Here is a 17,629-nt window from a genome sequence, read left to right as displayed (position 1 = left end):
TTAAATCCAGGAAGATCTGTGTATACGTGGAATTTTTGCTTTTCTTGGGGAAAAGTACGCCATTCTCAGGGTTCAGATTCATTTCGACTTGCTGTTGACCCCTGCTTCGCAGGCTTTCAGTGGAACGAGTTTTTTGGTGCTGAAGTAAGGTGTTTAGAGCTGAGCTCTGCAGAGTCTCCCCCAGCCCTGACCTCCATGTTCGTTGCAGGACTTTGCTGCCGAATCGGCAACCAGCCCCATCCTGGACGTCTCGACTTCTCCCTTGTCCCCGCACCGCAGAGCCAAATCGCTGGACAGAAGGTCGACTGAGTCCTCCATGACGGTGAGCCCCAAGGCGTTTGCTGTTTTCCGCCGTGCATGGAAACTGGCACGGTGCCCCAAAGGAATGAATGGCGACGCTCTCCTTTGAAGGTGTCCTCTGCAGGAGAAGGGAGCGCTCAGGGAAAAAGCAGGTGCTTGACGAGGCAATATAGGAGACCTGGCATGACATTAGCGTGCTAATTGCTCGGCTGGGAATTTGAGCCAAAAGTTGCAGCGCCCATTAAGGCTGGATAAGGATCTCAGAATTTGCAAAGCCGGGGCTTGCTCTGCAGGTATTCCTATCCACTTCTGCAGACAGCTTTGTTATTTGTCCGTTGCATTTATATTCCTTTCCGCCATTTCCTCCAAAGAGCTCAGGGATGCATACATAGTGATCCTCCTGCCCATTTTATCTTCACAACAACCTTGCAAGGTAGGCTGGGTCACAGGCGCAAGGTCACCCAGCAAGCTTGGTGGCTGAGTGGGGGCTTGAACCCTGGTCTGGGCTTGAACCCCGGTCGCCTACATCCTCAGTCGCTACATCACACAGGCCGTCCTTGCACTTGCAATGCACAGGGCCTTGAATTGTGCCGCTTGGTGTCTTTGGGAAAAGTGGGGCTATTGCAGGGCCTTTTCTGTAGTGGCTCCCCGCTTGTGGAATGCTCTCCCCAGGGAGATGCCTTCCTGATGTCAGTAGGCAGGAAGTTATGGCCCTCCTTTTACTGGTTTTCCTGAGTGCATGCAGTTTGTGCCATTCTTAGGAGGTGCCCAGTCCTATTTAGAGATGGGTTGTCTTGCCTCTTGTTGAAGAAGCCAGTTCCGTGATGTAAGTTCCACTTGAATTGTGTCAGCTGAAGGTGATAAAACCCAGGTTTTCCCCCCACCTACGTGCCCCTCCATTCCCACCCAAACTCTCCCTCGGCTTCAGGTTCTTTTGCTCAAACTTCAGATGGAACAACCCCTTCCCCACTGTCCCCAAATTCACTGACGGAGCATACTAGCCTTGTGAGTTCGGTGGTAAACCTTTAACCAACATTTGTTCTGTGTGAATACTAATCACTTCACCGTTGCAAGAAGTTACATGGTGCGTGATCAGCAAGGAAGCCTCCTATATCTTGCTTCATCTGAACGGTTTTTCTTCAGCTGCAGTGAAATGCTTTTGTGGCGGCAGCTCACCATCTTCTTTCTCCCTCTCTCTGCACCTCTCTCTTCCATCTCAAGGCTTCCTTGAAGACTGAGTTGACCTTATCAGAGGGGAACATTTATCAGCAGGCAAGTCTGCCCGTGCCTCTTCAACAAGATGAGATAATGCGGCTTTCTCCACAGTGAACCACGTGCATGACTTTTCACAAAGAAACATAACACTCTTCTCTCTCTGTGTGTAGCTTGCCTGTCACGTTGTCCCCCTCTTTGTTAGCCTGGGCACCGCTTCACAGGGTGGTTTTCGGAACACACTCTTATCCCCGAAGCAGGTAATTTTAAGGAATGAGGCAGGAACTCAAAACAGGAAGCAGCCGTTTCCGCTACAAAGGACTGTAGTGAAGGACCGCAACCCAGTGACAGAGCATCTTTGTGTGCAAAACATCCCAGGTTCAGTTCCCAGCATATCCAGACAGGGCTTTCAAGGACTCCTCTCTGAACCTCTGGAGAGCTGTTGCCGGACGGTGGAGACCATGGGTCTTCAAACACTGGGTTGGCACCCACTGGTGGGTCGCAGCGAAGTCGTTGCTGCCATGTTGGATTCCAGCCAAGGCTGGCCAGACCAAAGGAGGACTGCAAACCATGCCTGGGCTGGGACACGTTATCCGACGAGACCCTCTGTTTTTCTGTTTCCATGAGAGCTGCAATACAGCAGGAGAAAAGCGTGAGCCGTTTTTTAAAATAAGATGCGTATTTCTGGCCAACCACATGCCCCACCTCCCTATATCTATGCCTCCATTGTGGGTCCTCCACAGTGCTTTCTTTTCCTTTAAAAAAAGTGTTTAGGGGTACTCTTATTTTCCTACTCATATTGAAATACTGCCCCTCAATGAGGCCAAAGTTAGATTCACAAAATGTTTAGGAGTGTGCGTCTCCCCCAGAAAAAAAGCACTGGTCCTCCATATTGAGCACATGTCGACCTTCTGGTCCATTTCCAGACTCCTCCCCAGAGTGCAAAATCGCTGGTTTTCAAAAGCTGCTCAGCCTTTCAGCTAAGATCAAGTGTAAAAATAAATAAATCCCACTGCTTTTCAATTGGTGACAATGCTAAGGTATTAAGTAGAAATTGTTAAGTAGAAATCCAAAGTGAAAATGCCACAACGGTTGCCATGTTGTCGGTTGCAAGTCAGAGGTGTGGACCAGTGTGGGAAACCGCAGGTGCAGACAGTATTGAGCCAGGTGGACTAACAGTTTGGCTCTGTCTTTAAGACTTTATGGCATTATGTCTTTATGACATTCCTGGAATGTGCTCAGTTCAAAGGACTTGGATGATGTCCTGTTGGAACGTATGCTTAATGTATTCACCAGCAGTTCAATATGGACCACTCCTTCCTGGGGCAGCTGTCACTCGCTATGTTTTTTGCAGCATCCCCAAAATAATGGAAGGGATGCAGACTGTGTGCATGTGCGTGTGTAGCTTTGTCATTCTATCAGTGCAACGGGCGCATTGGCACTTTTCCCTCTCAGGCCGTTGGGCCTGCTCTCACTTAGATAAATTGCCCCCCCTCACTGAACAACCAACCCTTTACCCAAAGGTTTCTTTTCCTTTCCTCTTAAAATTCTAGCCCAGAGTATCCTATGGGGGACCTTTGTGAGGGGGTAACTAGTAAATTGGAGTCTCACACAGGTTTTCTTTAAATAAACAATAAAGATTTATTCAAGGCAAGACAGCATATAACACAATTGGATTAAACTTAGGTTACTTCAGGAATGCAGTGTGATTTCACTTTAATTCGTCCTCAGTTGTTTTTGCGTTCTAGGTTTGGTTCCTTTATACGGTGATACTTTCTTTCAGTTATCCACCTCTTTTAACAATCCTGCTCCTGAGGTACTTTACGTAATAAACCAAGGGGTTCTCCACACCCTCTCCCTTCACTGGGTTTGGGAGTTTCTTCTTTTCCTTGGAAGAATCTCTCCCCTCCAGACTAGATTTGAGTCCCAAGGAGGCTGTTCCTTTCCAGCTCCTACTTCTCCTGGCTCAACCTCTGCCTCCCAGTAAAATTCCAGTCTATTCCTCCTGCAGGACACCACACTCTGTCCTTCACAATACGCTCAGAGCAGAAGTTGTTTTCCCCCCAAACCAACTCTTTCTCCCATTCACTCTTTCTACCTCAGCCTGTCTCCTAACCTGTCTCCCTACCTATCTCCTAACCTCCAACCTCAATCCCAACCCTCTCAACTAACTGTCTCTCCTCAAATCCTCTCCTTTTAAACTCTCCCTCCTGGAACCACAGCCAATCAGAGGCTTCTGTTCATTAACCATTTGCTGGCAGGGAAAGAAAGAAAAAAGAAACGCTGGTTGATTCAACCTGTCCAGCAAAACCAACTTTTTTCCGTCACAACTAGCTTCTGAGGACAAGTTCCTCTCCGTGGGGCAGCCCCTGGGCCTCACCTTGTCCAGAAATGGTGGGAGGTTGTGGGTGGCTTGACACACAAACATGCATGTCACTTGTGTTTCGCTTGGCCACCTGGCACGATGTGTGAATGCGCTCCACTGACAAGCACTGTGACTCACATCCCTTAATGTTGCTCCCACCAGGTGACCCAGAGTTGTCTCCTTCAGTCCAGGTGTATCTGGTTTCTGTCCCCCAGTGAGGCAGACTTGGGCAAGCGGGGAATCTAAAACTGCTGGATGTGGCAGGTTGTCCTTCCTTGTCCCTCGTCATCTCTTTCTCCTCCTGAATACACTTCCCAAGTGTGCAAGGGAGGCCATTTTGAAGCCTGGGACCCCATCTTCACCATTGGGCAGATCTTCTGTACAGGAGAACCAGCAAGATTGTCCTGCGGCCTAAAACTCATTTCAAAAATGGCACCGGCAGCAAGGGCTTGTTGACGGCCTAAATCCTTTGAAATCCAGAGGCTGCTTTCTTAACATCCGGAGTGGGTTTATCCCAGCGGGTCGTGTTACTACTGGCAGCACCTCGCTTTCTATTTCCGAGACGCTATCAGCTTCTCCCTGATTGCATGGCATTCTGAAAACGGCATTCAGGGATCATTGCTGTGGCTGTGTGTGATTTAAGGTTTCCTTAAGGGAGTCTTCAGCTCAAAGGAGGAAGCAGCTCCCCCATCCTCTCTCTCTCACCGTTCCCCCTGCATCTGTGTTGAGTGGCCCAGTGGGGCCGCTTTCTCCTAAATCTGCCCCCCAAATCTGCAATTTGCTCCACTGGCTAGATCCTGCAGCAAGTTTTGGAAACCTGAACTCCTGCCGCTGACGGTTTCTCGGCACCAGGTTGGGGCCTCCTTACGAAAGGAGGGTGGGAGGGATATTGCTGATCTGCAAAAGGTGCCAAAAAGAGCAATCAAAGTAATCGATGGCCGGGGCACCTTCACTATCTGGAGTACAAACGGGGCATTCCTTTGTGGGAGGGAAGGGATTGTTTTAGAAAAGGCGGTGGTTAATGTGAATGCATGGATTATTCCTGGGTGAAGAGATACCCACTCCCTCTTTTACCTAATGCATAACTGGGGGCAGTGTATGAAAACGATTAGGCTGCAGATCCAGTCAAAATAGGGGACAATCTTCACATATGACACGCTTTGTACGAAATTTGCAATCTTCGCCAGCTTAGATGGCTCTGAAAGGGGTTTAGCTAAATTCATGGGAAAGGAGAGGTTGTGGACTCTACTTCCTTGGAGGTGTTTAAGCAGAGGTTAGGTGGCCATCTGTCAGGGATGCTTTAGCAGAGATTCCTGCATCGCCGGGGGGTTGGGCTAGATGACCTTCGGGGGTCCCTTCCAACTTGATGATTCTACAAGATATTTCAGGCAGCTAAGTGGACACTTGCTGGGGACAAGCTGTTGCTTTCATGCCTCGCCTCTTGGGCTTCTTGAGAAACTGGGTGCTGGGCTAAATGAGAGTCAGTGGTAGTGTCGTGGTTTAGAGCGCTAGGCCAGAACCTGGCAGACGAGGGTTCAAATCTCTACCCCGCCATGAAGCTCTCGATGGGTGACCAGTCCCTGCTTCTCAGCTTGATTGTTGGGTTAAACAAGGGGGAGAAGAGGAATCATGCATGCCGCCTTTAGCTCCTTGGAGATAAAGGTGGGATACAAATGCAATAAACAATATAAATATAAAACAGGTGGGCCTCTGGTCTGATCCCACAGGGCTCTTTTTAAGACAGCGTTTCTCCAAGCTGTGGTATTTGTGACGGAGCCATTGGAAGAGGAAACAAGGGTTGGCTAGATGGTTTTGCGCTTACCTGTGGCGAGTTTCCTGTGCAGTCGCTTCATTCATTTAGTCTGTTCTCCCACACCTTTCTCCCTGAAAGGTGCCTGGGGGGTGGCTTGCAACGTAAAATCAGACGAAGCTGTACCCATCGTAGCAATACAGTGGTACCTCTGGTTAAGAACTTAATTCTTTCTGGAGGTCCGTTCTTAACCTGAAACTGTTCTCAACCTGAGGCACCATTTTAGCTAATGGGGCCTCCCTCTTCTGCGCAATTTCTGTTCTCATCCTGAAGCAAAGTTCTTAACCCGAGGTAATATTTCTGGGTTAGCGGCGTCTGTAACCTGAAATGTCTGTAACCTGAAGCGTCTGTAACCCAAGATACCACTGTATTTTGAAATGACAGTTACTAAAATCGCAGTCTTTAAAATGCACCGACCCTCTTCCAAAGGCCTGCGAAAATATAATAGATTGACACTCCTCTTGAATGGCAGGAAAAGGGATCGCCTGATCTCCCCGCATCCCCGACAGGAGGGGATTCCAGAGATGGGGGGGGGGGCGACTACCTCTATGGAGAATGGCATCCAGAGAACGGCAGAACCTCCCAGGACTGTTCTCGGGAGTGCAAGGTGGCATCTCCCTGCTCTCCCTGGGTGCAGATAAGAACATCGGCCCATCATCCTGTTCTCACAGTGGCCAACCAGATGTCTGTGGGCAAGCCCACAAGCAAGACCCCTACCCAAGTGCGCTCTCCCCTTCTATGGTTTCTGGTATTCAGGAGGATTGCTGTCCCTGGCTGTGGAGGCAGAGCATAGCCATTGTGGCTCATAGCCACTGATAATAACCCTCTCCTCCACGGATTTGTCTCATCCTCTTTTAAAGCCATCTAGCTTGGTTGCCCATCAGTGCGTTCCTGGGGCAGTGAGTTCCACAGTTTAACACCGTGCTGCTGTCCTTCCTTCCCGGGGGGGAAGGAATCCCCGTTGCTTCCGTTCTCTCACACCGCTGAGAGGCTAGAGGGCCTCCTGCAACGTGAGGGGGCTTATTTTGTCTCCAAAGTAGGCAGCTTTTCTTTAAGGCAGGTTGTCCCTTAGGATCTGCTTCGGGGGGAGAAGGAACGGCAACAGCAACCCTGACCAGTCAGAGCAGAAATGCCAGTCCCTCTTCCGCCGCCCCACTAATAATAATAATAATAATAATAATAATAATTTATTATTTATACCCTGCCCATCTGGCTGGGCTTCCCCAGCCACTCTGGGCAGCTTCCAAAAAAATATTAAAATACTGTAATACATCAAACATTAAAAGCTTCCCTAAACAGGACTGCCTTCAGATGTCTTCTAAAAGTCTGGTAGTTGTTGTTCTCTTTGACATCTGGTGGGAGGGAGTTCCACAGGGAAGGCGCCACTACTGAGAAGGCCCTCTGCCTGGTTCCCTGTAACTTGGCTTCTCGCAGTGAGGGAACCGCCAGAAGGCCCTCGGCGCTGGACCTCAGTGTCCAGGCAGAACGATGGAGGTGGAGACGCTCCTTCAGGTATACTGGACCGAGGCTGTTTAGGGCATTAAAGGTCAACACCAACACTTTGAATTGTGCTCGGAAACGTACCGGGAGCCAGTGTAGGTCTTTCGAGACCGGTGTTATATGGTCTCGGCAGCTGCTCCCAGTCACCAGTCTAGCTGCTGCATTCTGGATTAGTTGTAGTTTCTTGGTCACCTTCAAAAGTAGCCCCACATAGAGCGCATTGCAGTAGTCCAAGCGAGAGATAACTAGAGCATGTAGCACTCTGGTGAGACAGTCTGCAGGCAGGTAGAATCTCAGCCTGCGTACCAGATGGAGCTGGTAAACAGCTGCCCTGGACACAGAATTGACCTGCGCCTCCATGGACAGCTGTGAGTCGAAAATGACTCCCAGGCTGCGCACCTGGTCCTTCAGGGGCACAGTTATCCCCGTTGCTTCTGTTCTCTCACACCCCTGAGAGGCGAGAGGGTCTACTGCAACGTGAGGGGGCTTATTTTGTCTCCAAAGTAGGCAGCTTTTCTTTAAGGCAGGTTGTCCCTTAGGATCTGCTTCGGGGAGAGAAGAAACAGCAACAGCAACCCTGACGGGTCAGAGCAGAAATGCCAGTCCCTCTTCCGCCGCCCCACCTGCCAAATTTCCAGTGTATTTTGAGGCCTTGTAAATAGGAACCCCTGGGAGTAGCTTGAATCCCGTCGCACGTGACAGCCACCTGCCAACCCTGCAGAGTTTATAAATAAAAGCCAGGGAATTGTGGAGCGAGACCTTGAAGACTCTTTGAGTTGGCAGATGAGCAGGGAACTGCATGGATAAGGTAGGCAGCCTGTGTGTGTAGGCGTATGTATTTATATATCGGTCTGCTGGCTGCAATGGGCAGCACTGAGCCGTTTTGCCTCCTCCAGAAAACATTCCCTGCATCAGATTTCCCTGCTGGCGGGATCCTTGCCTTGCTGGAGAGGGAGTGGCTCCTGTTTTTAAGACGCTCCCTGCTGGCCGGTACGTGCAACAGCAGCGGCTCACAGCTTCAGCCCCAGAGCAATCGATTGGTGCCTTCTCTGCTTTTATGGAGAAGGATTCTAGTTTTTCTGTGCAAGGGTGGGCTGCAAAGCCATTCATTTAAGGTTTGGTGGCTGGGACACCCAGGGAGCTTCCCGGCTGAGTGAGGATTTGAACTTGGGTCCTTCAGACACCCAAGTCCACATCGTCATACTGGTGCACTCCCTCCCTCTCACTTTTGCTTTGGGTTTCCCTCTTCCATTTCATTAAGTTGTTCAAAACCCCTTGGGCCTGATCCTGTCTGCACCTTGTATGTGCAGAGTCCTCTGCGTACGGGACTTGAGCTGGTGGGAGCGCCCCAGAAATATTGACTTACCTGCCTCTCTTTGCCCCCAATACCTCAAGGACTGCCTCTTCCCATATGAATAGACCTGGACTGTGAGATCATCATCTGAGGCCCTTCTTTGTGTGCCTACTCTGCGAGAGGTCCAGAGGGCAGCAACATGAGTGCGGGGCCTTTTCTGTGGTGGCTCCCCATTTGTGGAATGCTCTCCCCACGGAAGCTCGCCTGGCACCTTCATTGCATATCGTTAGGCAAAAACATTCCTCTTCATCCAGGTCTTTGGCTAATTAAAAAATCTATGGCCTTTTAAACTACACACATTTTTGTGTTTTTATATTGCAAACCGGCCTGTGATCCTCAGATGAAGGGTGGTAAAGAATACACACACACACACACACACACACACACACACACACACACAGCTATCCTTCTCCCACCCACAAGTGGTGTGAAAATATAGCCTTTCATTTTCCTTCCAAAACCAGCCCACCTACTAGTGGCTCAGGTGCGGTATTCCAAAATCCTAGTTTCTATTACAGTATATATAAGGAATTGTTGGTATTGTAAGCTGGACCCCTTATGGGCGTTAGAACTCCATGGGAACCAGATATGGGTCTTATTATCTCAGATAGTAAATGGAATACTATCTGTTCTTCTAAGCCATACAGGTGTGTTTCTGCATGCATCTGGGAAGGCTCACTGGAAGTTTGACACAAGTGACATCACAGAGAAACGCAGGTGCCCTGTATGAATTTCAGGATTGCACCGCTTTGCTGGCAGGGACATGGAGTGCGACATTATTTCCTTGATGGTGGGAGGGCCTGCTGGTGAAAAATGCTGTCTTGAAGACCACTGTAGCTTTCATTTCTAAATATAGGGGATGGATTTACTCAAAGACTGCAGTCTAATGAATTCACAGCATGGCTGCTGGCTGCAAGAACAATATCCGTAGCATAAAAGTGGAAGGATTTGCAGATACTTCTGTGATATATAAATGTATGGAACCTGGCGATGGCACAAAAGCTTCCTTGGATCCCAGCACACATACAATGCTGTTCCTTGCCGGGGATGGTTTTGAAAACAACATACATAGTTTTAAGTAACGGAAGTAGCTTGTTCTCCTGTGGCATCCTTGTTCAGTGTCGACTGAGCCTCCCCTCGTTTCCTTTTGGCCTTGTGGAACTGCAGACACCTTCCTTGGATGAAGATAGTGTGTTTTCCCTCTCTTGGAAGCTGAACGTGGCCCCGATCCTGTCTGAGTTTTGCAAAGGACTCATTATCTCCTTTTCCTCTCTCTTCAGCCTGACCTGCTGAACTTCAAGAAGGGATGGCTGACCAAGCAGTACGAGGATGGACAGGTAAAATCTCGGATGAAATTCTGATTTAAGGACCTCTCCTCCAAATAAAGGGACGCGGGTGGTGCTGTGGGTTAAACCACAGAGCCTAGGACTTGCTGATCAGAAGGTCGGCGGTTTGAATCCCTGCGACGGGGTGAGCTCCCGTTGCTCGGTCCCTGCTCCTGCCAAACTAGCAGTTCGAAAGCACGTCAAAGTGCAAGTAGATAAATAGGCGGGAAGGTAAACGGCGTTTCCGTGCGCTGCTCTGCTTCGCTAGAAGCGGCTTAGTCATGCTGGCCACATGACCCGGAAGCTGTACGCCGGCTCCCTCGGCCAGTAAAGCGAGATGAGCGCCACAACCCCCGGGTCGGCCACAACTGGACCTAATGGTCAGGGGTCCCTTTACCTCCAAGTAAAGAGCTGGCTTTTGTTACGATCTGGTTACAGTTTGTTGTACTTTTATCTGATTTATAGCCCACGTTTTTCCTCCAATAAGCTCCAGTTGGCATACATGGTTCTCTTCCTCCCTGTTTTAATCTCACAACAGCCCTGTGAAGTAGGTTAGGCTAAGAGACTGTGACTGACTCCAAGGTCAGCTTCATGGCCAAGTGGGGATTCAAACCCTGGTCTCCCAGGTCCTCCTTGCCCGTATTCTGTTCCTTGAGTATCCAGGCAGCCTTGGTTGATAAGCAGAAGCCGGGGCTGCCAGTTTACGCTGCAAGATTCACTGGCTGCAGCTACAGCAGCAGCCTCTGAATACTGAAAAGGGCATCTTGAAATACTGTAAGGAGGAAGAGATTGGATTAAAGCAGAATGCCTCAGAGAGGGTGTCCTTAATGGAAGAGCCAGCTGCTCTGGTTTCCCCAAGGCAACGTGGTTGAATGTTCCCTTCCCAGACCCAGCAAGGCTGCCAGAGTTATTGATTGGAGAGCGTGTCCTGTCGAAAAACCCCTCCCCGCTCTCTCCTGTTGCTCAGGCTTTCGTTTCCATTCCAACTTCTTCACTTGTTTTTGAAATGCATGCATTATTACTTGGCTTGCCTTTTTTTCTCCTGGTCAAAAATCCCCTACGCGGTTGTCAGAAATCACAGGTCCAAAATTCAAATTGAAACACAATAAATACTTTTGAAGCCCGTCATTTAGAAGAGCATGTCAGGCAACCCAACAGGGTTAACACTCTCAAACATCCCCAATAGGCTCGGTGAACAACCGAGTTTTTAGGAGGCATTGGACACCCGAGAGACGGAGGTTCCGAAATCTCCTTTGTGGGAGTGTGTTCCAGAGGCTTGTTGTTAAAATTGAAACAGCCTGCTCTCTTGGAAACATTTCCAGATTGCAATCTCTGGCCACCATACGACCAGTTGCGTCTCCTCTGATCGCAGAGGACAAGGTTCACTATCATAAGGGAGGCAGGCTGTTGCTTCAGGAGTTGTTACTTGCTCCCGTATACAGAAGTTTATGTGTGCTTGCACAGAGGCACACATCGCAAGATCTAGTGTCTAGAGTCACAGTATGCTAGTGAGGCATTGCACAATAAGGATTGGGGGGAATGGCAAGAGCACACAGATCATCTGAGCAGTTTGTAAAACAGCTTGTCTGGTTTGTTCCCTAGTGGAAGAAACACTGGTTTGTGCTGACAGATCAGAGCCTGAGATACTACCGGGATTCTGTGGCAGAGGAGGTAAGCTACAATCGCCAGTGGTAGTCGAAGCTCCATTTCCCCCCTCTGATATTCAACTCCTCGCATTCTCCTGCTTCCATTTCCCTCCCCTGCTGAATTTTAGACTGTAAGCTGCTCTGGGCAGGGACCTATCTTCTGGTATTTTGTAAAACACCGCACACATGCTGCTTGAATAAGCAAATGATCTACTTTGTCTTGTTGGAGATGAGAAAAACAAGCCTCACACATTTCTTCTTTGCGATGTTTTGCCAGGCTGCTGATTTGGATGGGGAAATTGATTTGTCAACATGTTTTGATGTCACGGAATACCCCGTCCAGCGGAACTATGGCTTCCAAATCCATGTAAGAAAAACTTGCGGGGAGCAGGATGGGTCATGCAGTGAATTTAGGAGGTGGCTGCGGTTGGAAAAAATAGTAATTGCTTCTGTAGCTTCATCCAGTTTCAAATGGAATTTCACTTATCCTTCAAAGGTTGAGGTCCATAGCTTGGGAGATTTCCTAGGTCGAGGTTTGTTTAAGACTGCTCCAGTATCTCCTGCAGCACAAAGTTGTTACTCTTCATCCTGGCCACAGTTCCCCATGCTTTGGTTAACATCCAAGCTTGACTACTGCAATACGTTGCACATGGGGCTGCCCTCAGAAAACATTTGAAAACGTTATCTGATTCAAAAGACTCCTGACTGAGGCTTGCTGGAGTGGCCACAACATATATCATAAATATAATAAACTTATTTATAATTTTTTATAATAATATCAGCATGACAATTTACAATAAAATTGTAAATAAAAAAATCTCCTCCCAGTTCCCCAACTTTCTCTGAAGTTAGGCAGGCAGTTACTGGGGAAGAGAGTCTTGGTTATGCCACCCCAGTTTTTAAACTCCCAATTTGCCTGGTGCCTTTTCTTAATGCCCTTGAGGTGACAGACAAAGACCACATTTTACTGACATTATAGCTTTAGTGTCTTTTTCTTTTCATTTTTGCTGTTAGGTTTTATTTTCTGACGTTTCAGTCTTAATACAGCTAATTTGAGATTGTGCAGTCTTGTTTTGTTTTTTAAAAAAAGTAATTATTTTTTGTGTGCTACAAAATTGTACACACACAAATCATAAAACATAACATGACTGAGAAAAATTGGTGACGGGGGGTGTAAAATACAAAACGTATGATTGTACAGTAAATAACAACAAGGTGATTACAGTAAAGCAGTTCAATGAATTCTTCAATAAATCAACTTGAAGACAACTTTAGAAGACATCTGAAGGCAGCCCTGTTTAGGGAAGCTTTAAATATTTGATGAATTATTGTATTTTAATATTTTGCTGGAAGCTGCCCAGAGTGGCTGGGGAAACCCAGCCAGATGGGTGGGGAATAAATAATAAATTATCATAATATTATTATTGGAAGGGGACGCAAAGGATGCTTCCTTCTAGATGAACTGGTGCTCAGCATCACCTCTCCCCCTTGCGTTTCTCTTCCTTTTCTCTTGGCGTAGACTAAAGAAGGCGAGTTCACCCTCTCTGCCATGACCTCGGGGATCCGCAGGAACTGGATCCAGACGATTATGAAGCATGTTCGCCCCACCACTGCTCCAGATGTGACCAGGTAAGAAGAAAGGGGCGTTTCAGGGCAGTCTCCTATTCACTGGGCCTCCACACCTTCCAGCCTTTCTCTGTCTCTCTCTATGCCTCTGTTCTCTCTCTCTTTCTCCATTCTCCTTTACTGACCCCTCCTTTTGATCCTCACACGGCTCGGAAGCTGCTGTTTGGTGCCTCGCTGCCAAATTTCTCGGCTGCGGCTTGTTCCGATTCCACACCGCCGTGCAGTGCAACGGCTGGAAGTGTTGGGTGGGTCTGGAGCCAGGGAGACACAGACTTAAAAGTCTGCTGGGTTACAAAGCGCTCTGGTGGACCCAAGGCCGGTTGGTCGCTCTCCCTCCCTCACAACCTTCCTTCAAGGAAGGGCAGGATCCGAGGCTCACACACCTGTTTTAATCTGTAAGACACTGAGGGCATCTTACCGAGGATTTCTCATCCGTTTAGGAAGACTTGTGAGGAAATAGGTGATCAAAAGTCGCAGAATAGTTCAGAAGCAAAAGTTTACTCCAATAAATTGAAAAGCATAAAGAGCCCAGAGTTGATTGATGAGATCCCTCAGCCTTGGGCAATTTAAAGAGTCCTCATCTCTCCTTTGGAATCCACACTGCATTGCACGGTGGGTGTTTTTCTCCTTGGGAAAGATGTCACTTCAGAATTGACTCTTAGAATTATCTGTCAGACTTCGTTGTTTAGGAAAACCTCGAAGTCCCACTTGTTTCTGCCAGCTTTTTCTTGAGCCACATTTGTTGTGTGTTGTATTTTAGTATTTGGGGGGCTTTTTTTCAAAAACTGGCTTTTAATTATTTTGTTGTACTGTATTTTAATTGTACACCACATTGGGAGGAGTCTCCCGACCTTAAAGGCCACATAAAACTATTTTAAATAAAGCCTTGATTCTCAGCTTTCCTGAGGCTCAGGGCAGCTGCCTGAATTGCAAATATTCCATTATATCTCTAGTGTTTTTCAGTGTACAAAGTGATTAGCAGAAGAATACGTACAGTCATGGGGAAAAGAAAGCGCACCCTCTTTGAATTCTGTGGTTTTACATATGAAGACACAATAACAATCATCTGTTCCTATAGCAGGTCTTAAAATTAGGTAAATGCAGCCTCAGATGAACAACAAAACATGGCATATTACACTGTGTCATGATTTATTTAACACAAAAAAAGCCAAAATGGAAGTCGTGTGTGAAAAACTAAGTACACCTTATGATTAAATAGCTTGTAGAACCACCTTTAGCAGCAATAACATGAAGCAATTATTTTCTGTAGGATTTTATCTGTCTCACATCATTGTGGAGGAATTTTGGCCCATTCTTCTTTACAACTTTGCTTCAGTTCATTGAGGTTTGCTGGCATTTGTTTGTGCACAGCTCTCTTTAGGTCCCACATAGCATTTGGGTTGAGGTCTGGATTTTGACTGGGCCATTGCAACCCCTTGATTCTGTTCTTTTTCAGCCATTCTGTTGTAGATGTGCTGGTGTGCTTGGGATCCTTGTCCCTGTTGCATGACCCAATTTCAGCCAAGTTTCAGCTGCTGGGCAGATGGCCACACATTTGACTGTAGAATACTTTAGTATACAGAGGAGTTCATGGTTGACTCAATGACTGCAAGGTTCCCAGGTCCTGTGGCTGCAAAACAAACCCAAACCATCACCCTTCCACCACCGTGCTTGACAGTTGATATGAGGCTCTTGTGCTGACATGCTGTGTTTGGTTTTTGCTAAACGTGGCGCTGTGCGTTATGGCCAAACATCTCCACTTTGGTCTCATCTGTCCAAAGGACATTGTTCCAGAAGTCTTGTGATTTGTTCAGATGCAACTTTGCAAACCAAAGCTGTGCTGCCATGTTCTTTTTAGAAAAAGGAGGCTTTCTCCTGGAAACCCTTACAAACAAACCATACTTGTTCAGTCTTTTTCTAATTGTCATGAACTTTAACATTTAACATGCTAACTGAGGTCTGTAGAGACTGAGATGTAACTCTTGCATTTGGTTTTGGTTTTTTGCAATTTCTCTGGACATTGTACGGTCTGACTTTGGGGTGAATTTGCTGGGACGTCCACTCCTGAGAAGACTGGCAACTGTCTTGAATGTTTTCCAATCTTGAATAATCTTTCTCCCTGTAGAATGATGGACTTAAAACTGGTTGGAGATGGTCTTAGAACCCTTCCCAGTTTCATGGGCGGCAGCACTTGCTTCTCGAAGAGCGTTGTGTTCTCTTTCCTCCTTGGCATTGAACACAAACACACCTGAATGCTCCAGACCAGCAAACTGCTAAAACTTCAGCTTTTATAGAGGTGAACATGCTGATGATCAGTTAAGCAGGAGCATTTGATTAGCAGCCTCTGTCTGCTACTTAGCCTCTTAATTCCTATAAAGCAGTAAGGATGTACTTAGTTTTTCATACATGATTTCTCCATCTTGACTTTATTTCTGTTAAATAAATCATGCCACGGTGTAATATGTCCTATGTTGTTGTTGTTCATCTGAGGTTCTATTTACAGTGGTACCTCGGGTTACATACGCTTCAGGTTACATACGCTTCAGGTTACAGACTCCGCTAACCCAGAAATAGTGCTTCAGGTTAATAATAATAATAATAATAATAATAAATTTTATTTATATCCCGCCCTCCCCAGCCGAAGCTGGGCTCAGGGCGGCTAACAACAATAAACAATACAAAAGTACAACACAAACAACACTCTAAAATCATTCATTATAAAATTAATTAAATTCAAGCCACTGGCCACTATTGGGCCAGAGCTCCGCGAAGATTGCCGAGGGAGGGAGTCAGGCTGTGCCCTGGCCAAAGGCCTGGCGGAACAGCTCTGTCTTGCAGGCCCTGCGGAAAGATGTCAAGTCCCGCAGGGCCCTAGTCTCTTGTGACAGAGTGTTCCACCAGGTCGGAGCCACAGCCGAAAAAGCCCTGGCTCTAGTTGAGGTTAAGAACTTTGCTTCAGGATGAGAACAGAAATCGTGCTCCGGCGGTGCGGCGGCAGCAGGAGGCCTCATTAGCTTAAGTGGTGCTTCAGGTTAAGAACAGTTTCAGGTTAAGTACGGACCTCCGGAACAAATTAAGTACTTAACCCAAGGTACCACTGTACCTAATTTTAAGACCTGCTAAGAAACAGATGATTGCTATTATCTCCTAATATGTAAAACCGCAGAATTCAAAGAGGGTGAACTTTCTTTTTCCCATGACGTATGTAACCCCCCCTCTTAAGAGTCAATGGAAGCACCGCCTGGGTGTGTTTCAGTTTGCTGCCTCTTTCTTTCCTCTTCTACCACTTGCATTCTTCCATTCTCTGCCCTGTTCTGACCCCTCCGCTTGAGGACGCTCCTGCTTTCCTTCTTTTGAGAGCTGTGATTGGAAAAACGCAGCCCATGGTTTCAACCCAGAACGACCCATTTCCCTTTCTGCTCCGCACATCACCCCATTTCTCTCTGGGTGCTTCTGAACCCTCTTTTCTCTCTCTCCTCACTCCTTCGTGTGTTTAATTTCCATGCGTTCCCAGGAAAAGCTTCTCTTTGAAACTATCCGTGCTGAAGCCCAGGTTGGAAAACTGTGTTCTCTCCTGTATTAACGTTTTGTGGTTTGTATATATCTCGTGATTCACTGCATGCCTCCCCTATATTTTTTGCACTCTGGAGGGGTAAAAAGTCCTGCTTTTCTGCTTTGGGAACAAACAGTGGGATAGAAGAGAATGGGGGAAAGAGGCAGCTCCCAGTTTCGCGGCTGATTATCCTCCTTTGGCTCAGCGATGCTTTCCCCGTTACATCTTGACAACGAAGGCGCACTCCTGCAGCTGAGTCCCATGTTTGAAAATGTCACATGGGAAAAGCAATACAAGCTGCTACCTCTGCGAAGGACACAGAAATGACCCCATGTGTATGACGTTACCTGTGTCTGCTGGTCACCTTTCCCATGTGACGTTTTCACATATTCTTGGAAATGCCTCAAGGGCGTTTGGAAACATTGGAAATGTTTCCCTGGAAAAGACTCCTGGTCTGATCAGGTCTGTGCCTTGGAAGGGGGCAACAGCCGAAGATGCAGAAAGTCTCTATAGCACAGCAGATTAGCGCTGAAACTTCCCGTTAAGAGATTGTAGGATCTCTTGCAGGTACTGTTTGTCTTCAGAAGTGTAGGGAAATGCCTCTCTGCCATCATTTTGCTAAGCGACTGGTATCCAGGCTTCAGTTCCAGGTTGGGCAGTGCTTGGACCTGCCATGTTACCAGGGTAGCTGGTACCTGTAGCCAGTACTGGTATCCAAGGCAGCGAGGGCCTGGGCATCTGATGAATCCTTTTGATGGCTCTAACCTGCAAATTAGATGCTGTGTTGAAATCCTTAGGCCCCTGGGACATCTCTCCAATTCTGGGCACCACAATTTAAGCAGGATATTGACAAGCTGGAACATGTGCAGAGGAGGGCAACTAAGAAGATCAGGGGTCTAGAAACTAAGCCTTATGAGGAGTGGTTGAAAGAGCTGTGT

General features: G+C 47.5%; 1 protein-coding gene across 7 annotated transcripts in view; it reads left to right on the top strand.

The window, feature by feature from the left end:
- The window catches only part of MPRIP (myosin phosphatase Rho interacting protein), a 218,247-nt gene that overhangs the window by 177,711 nt on the left and 22,907 nt on the right, over positions 1–17,629 (top strand). For 5 of the 7 annotated variants that reach the window (XM_053364525.1, XM_053364526.1, XM_053364528.1 and 2 more), the window contains exons 9-13: positions 209–322; positions 9,822–9,878; positions 11,469–11,537; positions 11,790–11,879; positions 13,032–13,141. In XM_053364525.1, the coding sequence (XP_053220500.1) occupies positions 209–322; positions 9,822–9,878; positions 11,469–11,537; positions 11,790–11,879; positions 13,032–13,141 (440 nt within the window). Of the gene's footprint in view, positions 1–208; positions 323–9,821; positions 9,879–11,468; positions 11,538–11,789; positions 11,880–13,031; positions 13,142–16,652; positions 16,692–17,629 lie in introns of all 7 variants that reach the window. The other 2 variants (XM_053364529.1, XM_053364527.1) reach the window with 1 other exon arrangement.

Source organism: Podarcis raffonei, chromosome 14 (assembly GCF_027172205.1).
Source record: "Podarcis raffonei isolate rPodRaf1 chromosome 14, rPodRaf1.pri, whole genome shotgun sequence".
NCBI classification, from domain to species: Eukaryota; Metazoa; Chordata; class Lepidosauria; order Squamata; family Lacertidae; genus Podarcis; species Podarcis raffonei.
Note: the sequence above shows the minus strand (reverse complement) of the source record. Positions and strands in the feature narration are given on the sequence as shown.